This window comes from Amaranthus tricolor, chromosome 7 (genome assembly GCF_026212465.1).
Source record: "Amaranthus tricolor cultivar Red isolate AtriRed21 chromosome 7, ASM2621246v1, whole genome shotgun sequence".
NCBI lineage: Eukaryota > Viridiplantae > Streptophyta > Magnoliopsida > Caryophyllales > Amaranthaceae > Amaranthus > Amaranthus tricolor.
Genome location: NC_080053.1, coordinates 25,821,775 through 25,845,290, shown reverse-complemented (window position 1 = coordinate 25,845,290; position 23,516 = coordinate 25,821,775). Strand labels below are relative to the sequence as shown.

The following is a 23,516-nucleotide window of genomic DNA, read 5'->3' as shown; positions in this document are numbered from 1 at the left end:
TTGATTATTCTGAATAAAGATACCAAGTTTATTCTAATTAGAATTAGTATTAGAGAGAGCTTGAATTAGTCACGTCTAGAGTTTCAAAGGAAACAAAATATTGGGGTAAAAGTCAAATTCAAAGACGGATTCGAAGTCGGGTCGGGTATCAAATTTTTGATAAGGTCCAACTCCGGTCCGTCTCTAACTCGGACTCGGAAAGTAAAGTCGGATTCAGAGTCGAATAATTTTTTCCTCGGACTCGAATCGGATTATTTTCTCGGATCGAGCCGGACTAGGGCAAAAAGGAAATTTCCCGAGATAACGAAAAATCAAACGTTTTTTGGTTCATAAAGTTACGGCAAATTGAATTCCAAAAGTACAATACTATTTTGTGGAATTTTTTTAAGATTGCTACCACTAGCTTTTTGCAAAAATTCGTGTCTACCATGTAGAATATCTCAAAATAAAATTGGTACAAATAAGGTGAATTTACCAAATAAGAAAATAAAACAATTAAAAAATAACTAATAATTATGTTCCTATTATAAATCTATAGTTATCAAACAATGAAGTTCTTGATCCGGCTTTGTTTGACGCATCTTTAATTTGCTTTATTTTGAGTCTAATATTCGAGAAATGATTCTATTGAATATTATAATTACTTTGATTAAGAACAGAAAACAATTTCGCTTTAGTTAAAAGAGAGATTTGAACTAACTTGTATAGTTGTATTTAAGTTCAAAGAGAATTAGTTTAAGAATGATATAAAGTTTTATCAAAGTAATCCTTAGAAATTATGAATTGCCATTTCCTTTTACTTTTACTATTTGATTTACCTTAACTCTCTATTTAGATCGTTTCACCGTGAGACAGCTTTCACTCCAAACTATTAAAAAAATTGCTTCCTATACAAGTGAGAATTTAGTTTTCATTGTTTTTTAATGTTTTTTTTACTAGTAGGCCTTTTGTATGGACTCGTCTCACAGTGAAGCGGTTTCATATAAGACGTACGACCGATTTGATTTAAAGCTAATCCATATATTTGAGATTAACTCTTTGACATTATTGTACAACATCATATCAAATCAATGCAAACAAAAAGAAAAGATGAATTCATTTGTTGTTTCAAGTTTACATGAATAATTATAAAGAAATCAATTTAACTAAAAACTTAGATTAATTATCCACAATAGAAAATCTATCATATACTCTATCGATAGTTGTCTAATACTAACACTAGTACTAGAAATAATAAGTCAATCACGAATATTTGTAAATAATAGATGATCATATAAAGACAAAAATAAGTAACAATTAAATAAACACAAGAAAAAAAATTGAAAAAGCTTAATAAAAACCCTACCCTATCAAATCATACCAAGTAAGCAGTGATTTACTTGAAAATAAATAACGGTGATTTACTTAGCTCTCCTTCCCTAGTACTAGTTACTAAAGCTTTTGTTTATAAAAAATTCCTATTTAATCACTGTAATTTATAAAATCACTACAAAAATACAAAACAAATACTAATAAAGTAAACAAAATAAAAAAAATAAATTAAAATCTTAAAAACTTCATCCTATCAAATTCTTCCACATAAAGATGATTTATCAATATTATAAATTACCATTATTTACTTAGACTATATGTCAGTTTGTTCAGTAGCAAGTTGTATCTTTTCCTTTTGAAGTGTTTCTAACTCCATTGATACTAATAAATTTAAGAATTGCTTTCCATTTGGAGTCAACTCTTTCATAGATTTACAAGTGAAATCTGAAGGTTTATCTTCATAATCTTCCATCTTTTGCTTTTGCTTTGATTTGATGAAATCATGTTTAATGGCCTTTAAAAATTCGTCCTTTGGTAAATTTAACTGAATTATATCCTTTAACTGGTTGTCCCACTCGTGCATCTTGTTTTCAGCTAATTTAGCTGCTTCCTTATTCAGCTCATCTGTAGGAACAAACAAGAAGAAGTAAACAAAATGTTGAATGATATGATTCAAATTATGTTGGAACAAATGCAACTATTCAATGGTCGTTTATCTTTCCAACTTATTTTAAGTATAGTTTAGTTTAATATTGCTATTAATTCATACTTAATTCTCAAATTCCTTACTTCTTATCATAGTGATAAATAAGGCCACATCGCATTGCATCAGCCGCATTGTAAAGGTCACAATCGAGCCAAAATACTTAATGGTAAAAGTTACTATGTTACACAGAAAAAATATTATGACATGAAACTGAAAAATTATATATATATATATATATATATATATATATATATATATATATATAGGATCAAATAAGAAGGATTTTTAAATAAGAAGGATGAGAAGGATTTTTTTTGATTTTGTTTTGTTATTATATATACAAAAAAGGATACTATGTTATAAAGTAAGAATATTCTAAAAATTTATGTCATAGTTACTTTTATGTGTAACATATTTATATGATGTGTCTATCTTTTCTTAATTCTCGTGCCCATGCAAATGTAGCAATAATATCATAATAGAGAAAGTATATATATATATATATATATATATATATATATATATATATATATATATATATATATGTGTCTATCTTTTCTTAATTCTCGTGCCCATGCAAATGTAGCAATAATATCATAACAGAGAAAGTATATATATATATATATATATATATATATATATATATATATATATATATATATATATATATATATATATATATATATATATATATATATATATATATATATATATATATATATATATATATATATATATATATATATATATATATATATATATATATACATATATATACATATATATACATATATATACATATATATATATATATATATATATATATATATATATATATATATATATATATATATATATATATATATATATATGTATATATACGCGTACGTATGAAAATGTATGTTTTTTCTATAAATAGAACTTTATTTATATTGTTGAATGTAGGGCCGTAAAAAATTGACACGACCTGTAATACTACGTGAAATCGACCTGTATCTGCCTGTTGGTTAACTTGAGGTGCAATGACCTGTAACCGATCGAAAATCGACCTGATGTAGACTCGTATCCCGACATGTACCCAATTATTTTATACCAATAATCAACCAGTACCCGACTCGAGAACAACTTACACCCGAGATTGACCCGACAATTTGGTTAACCGAACTCGATGTGCACCCGACCTGTTACAACTTGAACCCCTCTTTAACCGGATAGGTAAAAATGACCCATAATCAACATCTCGATAGTAACCCAACAATGTGATTAAGCGATATAATTTGATTTAACCGTATCAAGTTTAATTCAGCTAATAATATGTTTGATTGAATTGAATCAAGTTTAGTTTGGCTAAAATTAAATAATAAATGCAGGCCTACAATCAAATCTTATCGATTTTATCTTAAGCTAAACCAAATTTGTCTAGTAACTGACAACTTTATTAACCAACTACAACTCTTCATTCTCCAATCACAAACGATTTCAACATAATTAAATTGTATAATAAACATAAAGTTCATTCCACATAAAACTCAATTGAATTGGATTTTAATCAACCCGAATCCCGAGAATAACTAAATACACAACTCAAAAATGATAAAATCGATCCGAAGTCAACCCGAACCAAAATAGTCCGAATTAACGTTAACCTAAAACAAAAAATGACCCGACCCATAGTCTAACCGAAGTCGATTCGACCTGCAGCATAACCGATTTGGATCCGAATTGTATTAACCGAACCCTATACAAATCCAAACTGAAATGGATATGATCCGAAACCGAGACCGACTCAGTGTGGTATTAACCCGATATAGACCCGTACTCGATTGGACTCGTAACTGAATTGATCTGATTCAAAGCGTTAAATTACCTAGGAAAAACCCGAACCCGAGAATATCCAAACCCGATGAAATTCGACCCAAAACCCAACCGAGTAACCGAATTTAACTTCAATAGATGATGTACTAGTATATACTTACAATTCTCAACTACAACTAAATTGTATAACTAATTTATTATTAATTAAATTAGACTTAAAAACGTTTAGACTTTTGAATATCCAACTATATTCACAAAATGATTTCTTTAAAAATGTTAATAAATAAACTTGATTAAAGAAAGAAATCGAAATGAGCTTAAGTTTTTATGCGTAAAAATAAGAAAATATTTTTAAAAATTAAAAAATAAAATAGAATATCCGGTATAAGATCCAAAAAGAATCTTTATACCAATTCGGAACCAAATTATGATTTTGATTGTCTGAAAATCAGATATTCGAATCCGAATCCATATGAAATCCGACATTGAGCACTCCGAGTAGCAACTAATAATTAAAGAAAGAAAAAAGTGTGATTGCGTACCGTCAGATGGATCACGATTGTTGACGGTAGAGTGAAATTTCGGAATTCTTGAAGGAGAAGCCATTATTATAAGTCTAATTAATCCACAATATATTATATTATTGGGGGATAATATTTATACTTGAGGATTAGGGTTAGTAAACACAAGATTATTTCCAAATTTTTAGATTTGAACTGATTTCTATTATCTTTTCGATATTTTAGGAAACCCTAATTTTCTATTAAGTCCGTCTTATTTTAAGATGATTTTTTTTAATATTTTAATACGATTTTAATCGGACTAGTTTAACTATTTTTTTAAATTAGCTACTTTTGAAAGAGACTATCTCTCAAAGAAACGACCTCAAAATAAGAAGCTTACGTTTTTATTTTCTCTTTAATTTGTATCTTAGTTAACCTGTATATTTAATACGTCTCTCGGAGAGACTGTCCCTTACAACAATTTGTGTTTAAAAACATGTAGTTACATTTATTTGTTTTCTTGTTTTCAAAAGACGCTTCCTGTTACGTATGAGTTCAATTTTTATTTTTTTAAAGATTTTTTTTGTTAATGGGCCGTTTGCATAGACTCGTCTCATGGTGAGACTCATACAAGATTAGTTGTTTAGGAAACAAGTCTTGTAGAGATGGTCTATCATGACATAGGCTCATACAAGCAACCAAATCATTGATTTATATATGAAAATTTAAAACTACATCTAAACTGTATTTTTTATTATTTTTTAATAAATTAATATTGGGTCAACTCATTAAGTTGTCTTACGATAAAGCGGTCTCAACAAAGAATTTGTTCAAAATTAAAATCATATTTTGTCTTCTCAAATACTCGCATGTCATTCTTATTTGATTTGCAACCGTCATAACGAATTGTCATATCCAAATTTGTTACTCCTATTTAATTTCCACTTGATTTCGCTTTTTGCATTCTTTTTGGATAATAGTTCTCATAACTTTTTTTTAAAAAATTTTACCAATACAAACATTTAGGGATGCTTGGATTTAGTGTAACTATTTAAGGAGTAAAAAGGTCAAAGTAAGAAAATAAAGTTAATAAATAAAACTAATGAAATTTGATTTTTATAAAGGTGAAAGAATAGTTGTAAAGTAATGAAAAATAAAGCTCTTAATTTTGTGGGGTAAATATTTATTCTAGAGGAGGATAGGGGAATATATTACCTCCATAATAGGGGAAATCATCTTCTTTATCCTTTATGATTTTTATTTCATGCTCATTTTATCTTCTTCACAACTATTTCAACTACTTCAAATAAATCTATAGCTTTCATTTCGTTAGTTTGGCTTTATTTCCCCCTTAAATATTTACATCCAATATAAGCTTGCCCTTAGTCTTTTATTTTCGTCCTCTTATTTTTACCCTTATTTAATATATCAACTAAAAATTAATATTTACGCCTTTTGAAAACGGTATAAATTAAATGGGACCAAGAGTAAGATTTATATACTTTCAGTTTTAGTTGCACTGCATGTGGATATACAATGAGTTTTTTTGAGTAGGTTAATTATAATCCGTTATCTAATGGCTTCTTGTTATAGGCTGTATTATTGCTAACAACTTTCTGGTTTTTTTAGTGTTGTTTTATTTTCTAATCCAGTGTATTTGTATTTTGTATGAGACTATTTTATTATTAGATTTGATCTACATATAAACAGCTTAATTAATATCTTTTTATTAAAAAATTAATTGAGTAAATAGAAAATTGTTTGTTTTTTAGTTTTTTTTATAAACTAAATTTTAGGTCAGCCCATCTTAAGTCGTTTACGATGAGACGGTCTTAAAGAATTTGTCTTCCTGATTTTAGTGTATATATAATAATAATAATAATAATAATAATAATAATAATAATAATAATAATAATAATTAAAAGAGGAAGTGTAAGAAGAATTTTTTTAATCACTATATATATACGAAAAAAGATACTATGTTATAAATTAAGAACATTCTTTAAATTTATGACATAGTATTTTTTTTGTATACATAGTGTCTGTAACACCCGAATTTCTTCCCGTCCTTTACGGTTTTGGTTTCGTTAAGGGGTCGAAAATTCAGGGGTATTATAGTGTCTTTTACATTTAAGTGTTTTTGGCTCGATCATAACCTTAGATTTTTTTTTTATCTTATTGAAATTATATGTGTAGAATGCTTTTTATCCTAATTATTTTGAACACCTTTCTGATTGGGTCCATATATATATATATATGTGCAGGTGAGAACTAGCAACCATTAGATGAAGATCCTACGGTTATGATACCACCCTTGTTAAATAAGATTAAAGCAACAGTTGCCGTTAGATTTTAAAACGGATGGATGAGATTAAATCTCTAAACTTACTGCAAGCTGCCTCATAAAAGCCCTAATACTAAAGAAGTCTGACATTTTCCAATATAAGTTTCTCTCTTTTACATTTTGAAATTCATATGCTTCTCCCCCAACTTTTTAGCAAAAATCTTATTCAAATTGATTTTAGTTAATATTTTTCACCTTCTTCTCATTTAAGGTATGTTAATAATCTTCACCCTCTAAATCGAGTCTTCATAAGGCAAATGGATCCATAAAAGTGTCAAAGAACCAGTTTCAAGTAAAAGCTTAAGCTAATGGTTGAGGTCTCAAGATATGTTATATACTCTAACACGCCTTTTTATATAAGACATTTTGGCTTCTTATAACATGTCAAGAAACCAGCTCAACTAAAAGTTTAAGCTAATAAATTTGATTAGAAATGATAACAAAAATGGTGAGGCTTTGGGTAAAAAGGAAGCTGAAAATTGAGGTACAGTTTAATGCATGTGCACCACCATTTACATCCGATTCGGCGGCAATGAATCAAAGTTTGTTAAAGCTGAAAAAAAAATAGTGTTTAGTATATAACATATCTCAAGGCTTCAACCAAAAGCACCACCTTTATTTAATGTAGCACCATATGGTTATTACATCATTACATGCCCTTTCTTGTGAATGATAGAATTAGTTAATTAAGGTTTAATGAAAAAATAAAAATGAAAATTGATTTTAACTTTTGCTAACAGATTGCAGGTAAACAAACAACACTATAAGTCAAATGAACCCATACATAGAATTATTCATGGTTGACAGATAATTGAGATTATTGTAAAAAATTCAATAAATGAGATGAACATAAATGGAGTACATAAATGCCTTTTGATTATCACTAGTAATAAGATTGAAATTTAGGATTTTTTTTACATATATCTAATTTCTTTTGACGAAAATTAAACTTCCAAGCTTACTTATTATATAGTTACTTCATTTCTAGTACAAAGTTTTACCTAGAAATTATTCTTATATATATATACTACACGTACATGGATACATATTTGTATACACATTATGATTCTTTTTTATACGGGGTAAGTTGAGGAAAGGGTAGGATTAGAGTAGGTAGCGAGAATCAAATCTAATTCTTTCCTTAAAAAAGTGCATATACAGGCATGCTTTAATTGAGTTAATATCCGATTTATTTTCCAATTTTACTATGAGTAATTTAGAAGTTAAGCTGACCGTACTTCGACTGTTGATTAGGGTAAAACAATCCAAAATTACGCTCAGTTTCGGCCCCTTGTTTTTGATTCTCATCAAACATTGCAAACAAATATGTCTCAATAGGTTGCCCTGGTGTCAAAGGAGTCCCTTGTTTCACATGATTAACCAAATTTCTATAATACATCTTTGCATTCTCGAACGTGGCAGCAAATCCACCCTTTGATGGCCATCCAGTCTCCGACCCGATGACACGTGGGTGGCGTGCACCCGCCCTTCGTAGAGCCGCATACACTGAATCCACCATTGCATCAAACAAATTATTGTAACCCAATCCATTATTAGGATCAACAAAAACATTTCCTTGTGCATTAAATAATGCATAATCAAGTGAAATGTCACGTGGGTTACTTACATATGCAAAATAAGGGTATATATTAACCATTAAAGGTGCATCATACATATTCATTAACCCTACAATTTGAGACATATATGATGGATCCCTAAATTGGGCATTAGAAGGTGGGTACGTATTCGTAACTAGGTTAAAATTAATCGCCGTAGAAACCTTTATATCATTATTAGATTTACTATTTAATCTTAACGCGTTTAGTGCATATAGAATATTTTGTATAGCAGGTGCGACTGATAAGGCCCGTTGGTCAGACGGGTCAATTTCATTTCCAACCACAATGTATTTGATCGATGATGCATAAGGAAGTACGTTGGCTCGAACCCATCGGTAAGCTGCACATCTACAAGACGCTATAGATTGAATATTTTCGTTTGCAACACCTAACATTAGTTTGACGTCAGTTCCTTGTAAGGCTTGAGAAGTGGATTGATCAGGAAAGTAAAGTCTCATCGCTTTTATGCCGTTGTATATATAAAGGTTTGCAACATCTTGTGATGATGGTAAATTGTTTGCAATCTTTCCATAGCTTACTCCAGTTTGTGCGTCTACATGGTAACATGATCATCATATTAATACAATAAGTCAAATTATGGTGCAATGTTTTGACTTGTGTACTTGTAATTTATAATAATCAATCACTACAACAATTCCTAACTTGCTTACTTACTTTTATATAGTATTATATTTAAGTTTTTTTTTTTGGTGTTTACTTAGTTTTAAATAATTGTATTCTTAATTAGCTTGTGTTTATTCAAATAATTCATAACTTGTGTCAACCTGTATATTTTAAGTAATCAATTATTTTAAATAATTTATTTACATTTTAATTAATCACTCTATAATTTCTTAGAAAAATCAACATCGTCTTCAAATTAAGAATAATTTACAAATTACAGTCTTAAAGTTTAAGACTTTTAAATAACTAATAGTTGTTATTATATTAAGCAAGTGCACAATAGTTATTATTATTATTATTATTATTATCTAAAATTAAATGTCACATTTAATTAGAATAAAAGAAAGTATATAATAATACCTGTGAGACGTACGGTAAAAAGCAAAATAAATGAGACGGCAGTGATGAACAGCGAGGTGGTAACGAGCATAGAAGGTGTGTTAAGGGTAGTCATTGCATTTGTATGTTTTTGATGCCGTTATCTATCCATTAGCCAGCTTATATAGAGCAGGCCGAGGGTATGGTGTGAAACACATACAATTAAGTCTTATTTTTAAGTTTTTTTTTTCTCGAGTTGGGGATTTATTTTAATGGTCATAATCTTCTCATCTTCTTTATAAAGGGTATATTTTATGGTTTATCATCTGTTCACAAATTTTGATCATAATTTTTATGAGTAAGATATACTGGATTAATATGTGATCATAGCTTTTAATGGTCATAACAGTTAGATGTTGGGTTGTTTGGCAAATGGTTGTTGATTGTTGACTATTGACATTTTTAGTTGGCTTGTTTAACCAACCGATTAACTATTTTTGTTAGCTTTAAAGCTAGCTGAATAAGCTAACTTTTTTATGAGACGTTTAGTAAAATTAAGTATTTGTTATTGGCCGTGTATTAGTGGAAGCATTAAACAAGCCATATGCCATTAAAAATGGCTAAAAACGTTAGCCTTTTAATTTTAATTTAAAAGTCAATTTTTCAGTTTGCATGCTAAATATTTACCAAATAAGTTTTTGATTTTTGACCAATTAGTAAGACAAAACTCAAAAGTTAATCTGAGAATCATTTATATCAAACAAAACTATTAAAACTAGTCAATATATAATTTAATATTGTATTTTCTTTTTGAAACAAAGTTCCCATATTATTTTGCTAATATGGTATTTGTCGTAGTTCAGCAAATGTGTTCTATTTGTTTTTTTAGTTATTATTTATCATCACTATTAATATGTATTTTATATTTTATTAATTTATTAGTTAAAACATAATCATAATAATACAATGTCAATTGTTATTTCTTCTACTAATATGAAATCTTAACCATTGATAGTTGATAAATATATTTAATACATAAACAAATTATACTCCATATAATAGCAAATGACTTCTAAAATTTATATTTCAAAACTAACACAATCTTAGATAGACAATATAAAAATTAAATAAAAATAAAGAAATTAAATATATCACATTATACAAAAACATCCGACTTATTTATGACCAAATTCATTTTGACAAATGAGTTTTAGCTTTTGATTTTGCCCTTATTTGTTGTCTACAGCTTAAGATAAATAAGTGAAAACGACTAGCATTTATTTATTTATTATAAAGTAGGCTGAAAAAATTATAATATTATGTGAGAATCGAACCTAAAACGTTATCTGTTAAAAGGCGGCTAGAGCTAGCAAGTAGACTTATATTTAGAGTAGTACAAATGAGTAGTGGAAATGTATGTGGAATATGCACTTGGAATTATGTAGTTATTATAGGAGTAATTAGATTAAGTGGGAGCGCGCAATAAGTAATATAGTGGGCTTAAAATTAATGACCAATATAAGAAATATTAAGTGGCTTAATTTTGTATTTATACAATATAAAAACTTATCTAACTAAAATATATTTAGTGGTGCCACAATAAATTTTCTTTTTTTCCATAAAATATCTTGCATTCAAAAAATCAAGATTGACGTTTGCAAAAATTAGTGGAAAATCATTTATATTCTTGCAGTGTGCTATCAAACTCACATTCCTCGAACAAACCAAGGCTGATCTTTTTAAATTAAGAGATGATGGAAAAAGTTTGGAAACTTTTTAGAGAATGTTTGCCACTTACGATTTAAATTTTCAAGAGGAAAAGGAGTCATGACTTATTTAAATACTAAATACAAGATAAAATTTTACGGATTTTATATTGCATCGGCTGTCCTGCTAATTGGATAGTTTTTGTGAGTATTAATATCTGAATATGAGTCGAGACTAGAGAGTGAGGAAGAGGTGGTTTATATAAATAAGATTGCATATTATTAGGGGCGTATTCGAAAGTCAATAACAAAGTCAATGTTGTAAAATTGAAAGTTTTGTAATTACACCCTTTAATTTTCCAATTTATGTCTATATACTGTGAATAATTCAACCTTTGTATATTTTTTTGTTGAAAATACCCATTGTTACATTTTTACCAGATATTTTAGGTATCTAGTAGTCGTTAAACTCAATTTCTTCTCGCTCCTTATGCTTCTTCATTGCTCAACTCTTTGCTAATAGATACCTACAGTAGCCGGTTAAAATGTGTCAATTGGTGCTGTTAGTAATAAATATATAAATGTTGGATTGTTTAGAAATAATTAACAGTAGGAATTATTTACAACAAATAAGCAAACGATTAGATTATTCAAGACGATTTTTCCCTTAAAAATGCTAAATAATTATTATTTGACAAGGAAATTTAAATTTGAACAAAAAATTCATAATCTTCTATAAAGAAGTACTTTAAATTTGCGTACGAACTAAAGTTACCTAACAAATCGACACAAAAAAATTCAGTCTACCATGCATTTATACCAATTCAAATTGGTTGATAAATTTCACTAAACAATACAATATCAATTTTATAAACTTTCTTCGGTAATCTATATGTCAAATGGGCTTTCCTTATTAAAAGGTGTTGACTGGGTCAAAGTCGATGACAATCACTTCAATTTTAACTGATGCGAAGCTAAAAGATCTCTCTCAAAATTGTAAATTGCTGCACACATGCGCATCTCGCCTGCGTGAGGAGAACCCAATCGTTCTAACCTTGCAGAAGGAACAATTTTGCTTTGTTGAGAGCCCATTTGTAATTATTGGTCCTAGTGACATTAGGCAATTTTTGAGAGGAAAAATGTTGAATGTAGCTCATATCCATGTCTACATGAGGTGATGTTCATTATCTTACAATTTAGGCATTATTGTTTAATTGTATTAACAACCGAATACTGACAAAATTTTCTTATTCGTGAGTTTAGTGCGGCGTACGAGGAGCTAAATTCTTGCGAACCTCCAATAAAAATTGGATGGTTTTGTCCTGAGTCGATTTCGGGTACTAAAAGCGTAAATGATCCAGATGACGTCAAAGCATACATTCAAACTGCTTTGAATAATTCCCTTACATCTAAACACACGTTCATTTTGGCTCCATATGTGGAAGAGTAAGTTTTATTTTTGAAATTGAACTTATCGTTTGATTTTTAAGTTCACATAATCTCTATTTTTTTGATTTTAAATTTGCGTTTGTAGTTTGCATTGCATACTTTTGGTCATATGTCCTTTAACGAACACTGTGTACGTCTTCGACTCATTACAAAAACCTCAAAGCCCGCCTCGCAACACAAAATTCAAAGCCTTGTTGAATGCGTACGTAATTTAATAAATTTTACAAATTTTCATTTAATTAAAGTGTTATATATATATATATATATATATATATATATATATATATATATATATATATATATATATATATATATATATATATATATATATATATATATATATATATATATATATATATATATATATATATATATATATATATATACATATATATATATATATATATATATATATATATATATATATATATACATATATATATATATATATATATATATATATATATATATATATATATATATATATATATACATATACATATATATATATATATATACATATATATATACATATATATATATATATATATATATATATATATATATATATATATACATATATATATATATATATATATATATATATATATATATATATACTTTTCCCATGCGTTTCAGCACAATGAAGAAAGTGCTTGGAGAAAGGGGATCTATATCCTTTCCCATGCGTTTCAGCACAATGAAGAAAGTGCTTAGAGAAAGGGGATCTATATCCTTTCCCATGCGTTTCAGCACAATGAAGAAAGTGCTTGGAGAAAGGGGATCTATATCCAGAGCCACATTTTCGAAATGGACAGCAGTAAAGGTACACAATACTATTCAATTTTATGGGTTTTTAAACTTTTTTTGGACTTTCGCGCATAAAGTAGCTCAAACTTGGTTTGTTTTGCACGAAACTTGGCACACAACACTATTTGGTATATATTATTGTGTTGAAGTGGTTAGAATTGAAAATAATAGTCATATGCTAGAAATTACGTGCTAAGTTGCGATTTTATGGGTTTTTAAGTGTTTTTGGCACTTTCGCGCATAAAGTAGCTCAAACTTAGTTTGTTTTGCACGAAATTTGGCACACAACACTATTTGGTATATATTATTGTGTTGAAGTGGTTAGAATTGTAAATCATAGTCATATGCTAGAAATTACGTGTTAAGTTGCAATTTTAAGGGTTTTTAAGCGTTTTTGGCACTTTTGCGCATAAAGTAGCTCAAACTTGTTTTGTTTTGCACGAAACTTGGCACACAACACTATTTGGTATATATTATTGTGTTGAATTGGTTAATATTGAAAATCATAGTCATATGCTAGAAATTACGTGTTAAGTTGAGATTTTATGGGTTTTTAAACTTTTTTGACACTAACATCTATTTTCTCTTAGTGCTTTCGACAACCTTCTAATTCCGTTGATTGCGGCTACTACACTCTCAAATTCATGGACGATATCTTAAAATCCGTCAAGGAGGTTGGAGTCGAAAACGTAGATGTCGTAAGTATTTGTTACGTTCTTAAATTATAATATATACTATATATTTACTATTATTGGTAAAATCTAATGTTTATACGTATCTTTTAATTTTATATTATGTTATAGGTTTTATACGACATTCCAAGGGAAACACGCCCTTTGAGAGATGGGGAAATACGCGAATTAAAAGACAAAATTGTCGCGTATCTTGCTAATTTTTGTTCTTGGTAAATAATGTAATTAGTTTAGTTTTATTAGGACTTTAATTTGTATATGTACATATTATTATATTATATATACGATTGAGAGTTTACAAAGAGATTATCGGTGATTATTGGTGATTATCATTGGATTAATCATTGTTTATTACATTGTACATTTTTGGATTATTTAATAGTATTAAACGAAAAAAGAAAAAATATATATATAAATGTTGCGGGCCTCCTAAAAAACCGCAGCATATAGTGTACTATATGCTGCGGTTTTAAGGAGGCCCACAGCATATAGTGTATGACTATATGCTGCGGTTTTTGGGAAGCCCGCAGCATATAGTGAACTTTTCTGCTGCGGTTTTAAACCGCAGCATTTAAAATAGGCCATCTGCTGCTATCACTAATGCTTGGGGCCAAAACCTCAGCATATTATGGCCAAAAAACAGCAGCAAATAAGGTTTTTTCCACTAGTGATTCTCCACGAAAGCACACTGTATTAGTGCTAATGTTTCCTCTAGGAACTTAGGCACCCTATTTGCCAACACATTACTCAGAGTTTTATAATTGCAGGACCTCTTTTGAGAGACCATCTATACTATAGACGCCTCTCAAAAGAGCCCAACCCACATTCTCAATATTAAAAAATAAAATTTAAAAACTAACGCGCGCGGTTAAGCTTATTTGGAGTTGGTGTTATAACCTATTGAAGTTGATGTTATAATCTATTAAAGTTGGTATTATAACCTATTAAAGTTGGTATTATAACCTATTAAAATTGGTATTTGGAGTTGGTATTATAACCAATTAAAGTTGGTATTATAACCTATTTGGAGATACCAACTATAATAGGTTATAATACCAACTCTAACAGGTTATAATACCAACTTCAATAGGTCATAACACCAACTTTAAATAGTATTACACAATGCGCATTTTTTTAAATTTTTTTTGCTAAGTATTAAATGGGCCGGCCCATTTGAGACGCGTCTCTTATAAAGAGAGTCTCAAGTAAGAATTTGTGTTATAATTGCTCGTTGTTACTTGTTTAGGCTTATAGACCTAAAATCTCTTGTCTTCTTTAAGTGAAAAATGGAATTAAATAATTTTTTTTTAAAAAAATTCCCAAAATAAGTACCGGAAATTTTAATTTCCCAAATAAGCATATCTGTGTCCGAGCCTTAGGTTAGAGCATGTTTGCTGTTACTAACGGCGAACAAGAGAAAAAACATTATAACACGACTTTATTCGTTGTTACTAACAAAAAGAAAAACAATGTCATAAGGTTTAAAAACACAAAAAAACAAAAAGTTTGTCGTAACAAACTAAGTTAAACAGAAGAAGAAATAATTGACTAGAAAAGATAACATTAGGTGCAGGTGCAGGTGCCCCCGAAAGGATTGATGCTGAAGAAACAATAGAAGTAGCAAATAAGAAGATATAAATACCACATAATCATTCTTACAGGCTAGCTGAGTTAGAGGTGAGCATGAAACATGTCCCCAACCCATGATCCAAACACTAACTACATTTTGTTGTGAACTTAAAGCAAGAAAATGACTTCCCTTCACTTGGTTGACACAAATTGTGTTTTAGACCATAATAAACTATGTTAAAATGACTCATTTAATTATTTACAATTTTTATTCATTTGAAATTGCAAAAGACGTTTGTAATCACCTATTTGTTATAACCTATGCCGAAATCATTGGTTTGTTGTAAGCCACAAGTTCTTACAAATTCAGCCTTGTTATGACTTGTAGTATTGAAGTATTTATTTTTTATAATAGCAGTTATTAATAAATTATCTAAACATGTTAAACAAAGTCACCAACCGTTTTTCTTTTAACAATGTTTATATTAGTCAAAAATAAACAACTAAGTGTGGTAAAATTCTACTCTTATCACTCCCTCCCTATTAGGCCAAGTATAAAAGCATTAATTACTTGCCAACCTTTGTTGAATTTTAGAGTATTTCTAGTAGTATAAATAGTATGTTTATCACTTGCATTTTCATCATCCCACCACAACATTCTTGAGTGGTAAAGCAAAAGTAAGAGTAATATTTTAGAATGAGTTGTAAGAATAAGAGTGAGCTAATACAATATAGTAATAGTATATATATTGTATTCTTATATGTTTCTAGTGCTATTAATATTACTTTAAGCATTAATTGTTCAATACCATTTTAAATTTTACTTTCCACATTATTATTTTGCTATCTCTTCCACATAAATATACGGTCTATTATGAGACCCACTTTGGTATTACAGTACAACTAGAAGAACCTTATTAACTTATAAAAACCTTCCCTAGTGATTCCATCTTCATCAAACCCTAATCATAACTTCTATAAATAAAACGACTGAGACACATTAAATATGCTGATGACAACGACTAACAACCACAAAAGTCAAGATCACCATACTTAGGTTCTTGATCAGGTGTAAAAAGTCCAAAATTACGCTCACTTACATCACCAATTTTTTCATTCTCATCAAACATAGCAAACAAATAAGTCTCAATACCTTCCCCTGGTGTCATAGGACTACCTTTCTTCACATGATTAATCAAATTTGTGTAATAAATCTTAGCATTTTCAATTGTAGCAGCTTCACCCCTAATTGATTCTTCCCCACATGATCCCAACTCATCTTTTACCATTACCTCATCTTTTTTACCCAATTTTCTCCCATGATGAAATTTACCTTTAGAAGGCCACCCACTTTCTGACACAACAATCTTCACTTTCTTTTTCTTCTGTTGGTTTTTCTTACTGTTATTAACCGCCAATTTTTCAGTTAACGAACCATCTAGAACCTTCTGAACAGCTACATACATTGCATCATATATCGCATCAAATAAATTTTGATACTTTAACCCATTATTATCATCAATAAAAACGGTCCCACATGCCTTAAACAATGCATAATCAAGTCTAATATTTTTTGGGTCGTTTAAATAAGAAAAATATGGTTGAATATTAACCAATAAAGGTGAATCATTATCGACTAAAAACTTAATTATTGGAGTAATATAAGTTAAGTTTTTAAAACGAGAATCCGAGGGTGGATATGAATTCTCAATCAAGATTGTATCAACGGCCGTAGAAACCTTAATTTTATCACCTAAATTATTTTGATTAAGTGAATTAAGGATACTTTGCATGGCTTGTAATATAAAGGGGGCTTGTGGATCAGATGGGTGTATTTCATTTCCAACAGAAATGTATTTAATTGAATTTTTATAAGGAATAATGTTGGTTTGGACCCACTTTTTAGTGAATGATTGGTTGGATGCTAATTGTTGAATGTCTTCATTAAGAGTGCCTAAGATGAGTGTAATCCATGTAGATTGTAATGCTTGGAGTGTGTCTTGGTCAGGATCATATAGTCTCATTGCTTCAATTCCATGGTAATCATAGAGATTTACTACTTCTTGCGCACATGGTAAGTTTTGTCCTTTTCTTCCATAACATACTCCAATTGTTGCTTCTACATTTGATCACCAAAAGGTTTAAGTTAGATTTATTTTTGTGGTTATAGTGTCAGATCTAGGAAAAATAATATTTTGTAAAATAAATTTATGGGTTTTGAACCTGGTCACTCATGTGAAAGGCAATACACTAATCAACTCATATAGGGTATATTTACATATATTAGATTTTATTTTGGATTTAAGTGATATTAACTGACCTAAATGAGTACACACTTGATCTGCTGCCCATGTGTGGGCACATATTATCTCGTTTTTAGATGTATTCAAAATAGACAGGCATTTACTCCATGATATAACTTTGAACCGACTTCTAATTGGATTTACAATGATATATATAACAACTAATTTACAATGATATATATATAATAACTAATGTTGACACAAGACTCATTTTTAAATGATCTGAAAAATCTTACCCGAATAAATACATCTACTTGCTTTCAATATATTAACAAAAAATTTTTAAAATGAGTGATTTTATAGTAGTTAACTTTTAAAAGTGACTGATACATTGATCTGATGTACTTAACTATTATATAGATCATTGTATTACTAGATCTAAGTTTTTTATTTTTTTGATTGATAAAAAATTAGACAACGCAAACGAGATTTTTAAAAATAGCAAATGACCTATGTTTATATTTTGGCACAAAGTGAAAATTATTTCAAAGTAATCGCCAATAATAAATCTCAATTGATATTATATCTAGTTTTGAAGTGAATGACAAAAGTTAATCTCATAAGTTGGGAGTTGTAAGCTAATTTACCAAGCTACATCTGATAATAATAAATCAGCTAGTCTCTTGAGAGATATATTTTAAGTCCAATTTATTAAAGATTAATGCCTACTTACCATATTCTTAATGCCTACGTACATTATCTTTAATGCTTATTTGTCGTATCCTTAATGCATATTTTCAGTATCTTTAATGTCTACTTACATCATTCTTAATACTTAGGTACAATATTTTGAAAAATATATAATGGTAATTGGTCTCTCAAAGAGACCTATCTCTCGTAAGAATTTATGATAATAAATACCTTTATGTCATTTACTAAACAAAGCCTCAGATAACTAAACAAGAGCACATAATGTGTGCCTAATTAACTAAATTAATTACTCCATAAATTGAAAACTAAATTAATTGACATACACAACTGATTGAGAAATAGATTTTGTCATAGTTGAAATAAACACCACTTTTCTCCAGAAGAAACTTAGATCAATTCTCGCTACTTTTTGCCCCTAGACTTCTCTTTCCCTCAGCTTATCATGTACCCTTTAAAAGATCTTGATGCAAAATTATAGTTCTAGAGTATATGCCAAAAATCCCATAAACTAGTATTGGTTTATGTTAGGCCATGACAATTTGCCACATGATCACTTCATAGGCCCACTCGTGTGGATACACTCATTCGGGTCCACAAACCCACGTGTAATGAGCACCGACTTACATACAATACACGATGAGTTACACTCTTTTCGAAAATCATATGGTCTTAGGAGGATTACGCACCAAACATTATGTATAAGTCTACAACCCACTATTTATGTAGAATCTTCCTCACATGTAAAGTAATTCTATACAGACCACTAAGCTTTAATCACAGAGTACACTATTTTTTCATTGGATTACAAGTAGGCGAACGAAAACCAAAAGCAGAGAGTTAAATGAGATTCCAACCATAGCAATAATAAAAATGAAAGATAGAGTGAGAAAGATACCTGTTTGGAGTATAGTCAGCGTTAATATCAGCACTCCAATAACAATTAACATTGGATTGGTGGCAGCCATTAGAGGATTATTATTGCTATTTGAAGATTGCTATTAACAACTCCTATTAGCGGTGCTATCGTACTTTCATATTATGATCACTTTATATAGTGAAAACCCAAATACATTTAATTGCATTTAAATTTTATTTTAAATTGTTTTATTTACTTTATATTTTTTTTTGAAATTTGTACCGAATAATTACATTTATTATTCATCTGTTGTGAATAATCCATACTATTGATTATTTCTAATAATTCAATCTTTGTATATTATTTGCTGATAATAGTCTTTTTTACATTTCAACAGGCTAGTGTAGGTATCTACTAGCCGTTATTCTAACTTTTTCTCCCTCTTATATTTTTTCGTTGGTCTAACCCTATTCCTCTTTGGTGGTAAGTACATATTATAATAGTTGGTTAAAATGTGAAAAGGGTGTTGTCACCAAATAATATACATATTTTGAATTATTTAAAACTAATCAATATTAAGAATTATTCATAGCAGATGGAAAATATGTGAAATTATTTTGGACAATTTTTTCTATTTTTTTCCTTTTGGTGATGATCTTTACTATTTTATGACCATACTTGATATAATACTATTATAAATTAACATTTACACCTTTAAAATATGCGTTAAATCCAATGGTACAAAGAACGTATGCAATAGAGCATTCATTACGTCATTGAGTTGATTTAGGATAAAGAGTTTCGGGTTTTCAAAAATGAAATTAATTTTAAAATTATGTCAAAATCAAATTTAATTATAAAACCTAGCTAATAAATATCCCATTATCGAATCCCTTCTCAACAACTACTTGTATAGGAAGTTATAATAATTGACTCAGCGGCAAAATAATTAAATATTGGAGCATGCATATGCGTTGGTTGGTAAGCAATAATCCAATAAACAATGTAGAAAGAATTGTTTTGTACTATAATACTTTGATAATAATAATAATAATAAGAATAAGAATAAGAATAATAATAATAATAATAATAATAATAATAATAATAATAATAATTAATAAGTAGAAAGTATCGACAAACGTTCGAAATTCCTTCTAAAGTGCATGAGATCACTAGCGCACGGGTAAAAGAGGGTACACTTTTCAATTTGACGAAAATTATTTATTTTTAAATTTTTAGATTTATTACAAGTCGAATTCAACCCAATGTGTGAAATTAATCAATTATAATAAGTTATTAATTTTTTTTCACCCACACTCAAGAAAGTGTCGTCTAGAAATAATAATGCACTGATTTTTAAATGAGACGGTTTCACGGTGAGACCATCTCCCTTAGGCTAGCCCAATATATATTTTTTGTTTTAAAATGATCACTTATAAAGTTAAAGTGATCACTTATAATTTTAATATAATTATTTTTTATAGTCTAGAATGATTATTTATAACCTTAAAACGATTGCTTATAATCTTAAAGTAATTAATTGAAGAAATAGACTATTATATGAACCCGTCTCATAGTGAGACAGTATTATACAAGATAAGATAACATGATAAAAATGAGCATCACTTTACATTTTTTTTTTCACCCAAATTGGGCCTTAGGTAATAAAATTATGCCCTAAGTAAATAATTATATTAGCCCACCTTCCATTTAAAATAAATAGAACACTCATTTAAATTTTGATTTTTATAGAATTTTATAATCCCAACGTAGACCATTATTGAAATAGTTAAGTTAAAGTTGAATTTGATGTTTAGGGTAAAACTTATTAGGAGTTTTCAAATTTACACATTGGTTTTGTCTAATTTTTCTCATCTGAATTTATTATAATTGTCGTTCTTAGTTTATTTAGGCAAGCGTAAGGATGATTACAATCGTTTTCAGGTTAAACGAATCTTTTGAGCCAAATATAGAATTTGGAAAATTTATATACTAAGTCGTGCTAAATTATATTTTAGCAAAATTAATTAAGTAATCAATTTTTCTCATCAACCTGATGACAATCACTTTCAGGTTAAACAACTATTAAGTCAAACGGTAAATTAGAGCATATAACATATCAAAGAACTAACTGGTTGAGTTGATTTCTTGACATGCTATCAGAGTCAACATGAAAAGACGTCACGAGTTAAAATCTCAATTATGCTTAATTTAAAATGAAATTATTAGCGTCATGTATGTGAAAGATCCGTATTGCATCTACATTTCTAGTCTAAAAGGCTTTTGTGTTAGAAAAGAGGAGACGTATTATAGTATATAATATATCATAGAGCCTCAACCATTAACTTAAGCTTTTAACTAAGTTGATTTTTTAATAGGTTGAATCAGAGTAATATTTTTTATTTCATTGTAAGGATACTTTTCTACAAATAAGGTACTTGTTTTGATCTCAAATAAGTGGTGTAAAGGTGGTTGGAGCACTTAAAATGCAGCTAGATATAATTGAGAAGTGCAAAGTAGTGGGAATGTTACGTGCAAATTAGAATTCTAAAAAAACAACGTGAATCGTGACTTTATATGAATATGGTCATTATTTATTGGTAGTGCCTAATACTTTATGTCTTTATTGGTTTAGACGAACATTCATTATTATACTGATAGGGTTTTCAAAATAAATTTAATGATCTGATGTTTATTGGACTTTATAACTAAATTTAATTTAATCCGATTTCAAAATGAATTAAAAATATGTAAAAATAAATATGGATATAAGACTTAATTTTAAACAGAGATTCGACATCAATTTGATGATCCGAATGAAGACCTCTATTGCAGATTTTGGTGGAAAATTACACACGTAATTTTTAGAAATTAATGATCATTCCCTATCCTTTTTAATTTTTAGATTGACAAACAATTTGAGATTTTTTTTCTCTAAATTTAACAAATATAGATATAGAAAAATAAATTTTATGTTATTTTTGTGATTACTTGATTTTTCATATTTAAATAAATACTTATCGTTGGAGTTTTGGTGTGACTTTGAGTGCACCAATGGTGTATGATGAGGTTGGTGGTGTGTGGATGTGTGTATGTGTGTGTATGATGATATGAGAGTCATTATAGACTTTATGATGAGCCGCTCGACCCACACTATGGCATGCTCGACCGAGCCAGTTGGCTCGACCAGATCAGTGAGCATTCTGATCTGCTGCTCGACTGGAATACAAACCGCTCAACCAAGGCCATTTCACTCGACCGGTCAAGCGAGGGTTCAAAATGCAGTCTGTTTTCTTGCGCGATAAGTTTTACGGGAATGTTTTAATTTGGGCCTTTGCCCAGTCATTGGTATATAGCTACTACTATAAATAGGAGTCTCATACACTCACTTCAATGTTGATTAAAACCCTAACTAAACACAAACCCTTCTTCTTTATCTTCTCCAAGTGTGATACTTCTTTGCAAGAGCTCTTGAAAACTCCTTTATTTCTTCACATAATCAAGTAAGCTAACCACCACCGAGGACGTAGCCCACATGGGGTGAACCTCGTAAATCTTGTGTCTTTGATTTTGCTTTCTTTCTTATTGTTTCTCATTGCTTATTATTGAAGTGTTGTTTACTTGCATTGAACACCCTTGCCATTGATCTTAGGTATATACTAGAGATAAAGATTAAAACTTTAGACCCTAGTGTGTTTGTTTTATCACTTATCGTGCTTCACAAATCAGAAATGCATTATTCTTATCATACAACGGAATAACCATACATCATTGGACTTGGGTGCTATAGGATTCATATTCCTCTTCCTCAAACATTCCAAGGTATTTTAATATAATAAAGAGATTTCTTGCACTTAATTTTTGGAGGAATAGGACAAATAAATTTGAATGTCTTCTATATTTCTTTTAATATTTGCCCTCAATTAGTCTTTAAAAGGGTTTTTAAAAGTCCAAAGCTAGCTACCTTTTATAATAAAAAAAAAAGTATCGTGAATAAACTCTCTTTTATACAATTTTCTACTATACTCTCATTTATTAATAAATAGAGATGTAATTACATATTATTGGTATAAAATTATAATATTTCTTAGAATACATAGTTTTTTTATTGGAAAAATTAGATTGTTAATATAAGTATTAATTAAAATTCTTATACTTTTTTAGGCAAATATGGGTAATT

General features: G+C 28.9%; 2 protein-coding genes across 2 annotated transcripts; both read right to left on the bottom strand.

Annotated features, from left to right (window-relative positions):
• Positions 1 to 7,535: 7,535 nt before the first annotated feature.
• LOC130817440 (glucan endo-1,3-beta-glucosidase-like) lies at positions 7,536 to 9,450 on the bottom strand. The gene is made up of 2 exons (XM_057683146.1): positions 9,343 to 9,450; positions 7,536 to 8,851 (listed from the first exon to the last, which is right to left on the bottom strand). The coding sequence occupies exons 1-2, from the start codon at positions 9,434 to 9,436 to the stop codon at positions 7,896 to 7,898; spliced, it is 1,050 nt and encodes a 349-aa protein (XP_057539129.1). The 5' UTR covers positions 9,437 to 9,450; the 3' UTR covers positions 7,536 to 7,895.
• Positions 9,451 to 16,312: 6,862 nt separating this feature from the next.
• LOC130817439 (glucan endo-1,3-beta-glucosidase-like) lies at positions 16,313 to 19,502 on the bottom strand. The gene is made up of 2 exons (XM_057683145.1): positions 19,376 to 19,502; positions 16,313 to 17,645 (listed from the first exon to the last, which is right to left on the bottom strand). The coding sequence occupies exons 1-2, from the start codon at positions 19,443 to 19,445 to the stop codon at positions 16,549 to 16,551; spliced, it is 1,167 nt and encodes a 388-aa protein (XP_057539128.1). The 5' UTR covers positions 19,446 to 19,502; the 3' UTR covers positions 16,313 to 16,548.
• Positions 19,503 to 23,516: the final 4,014 nt, after the last annotated feature.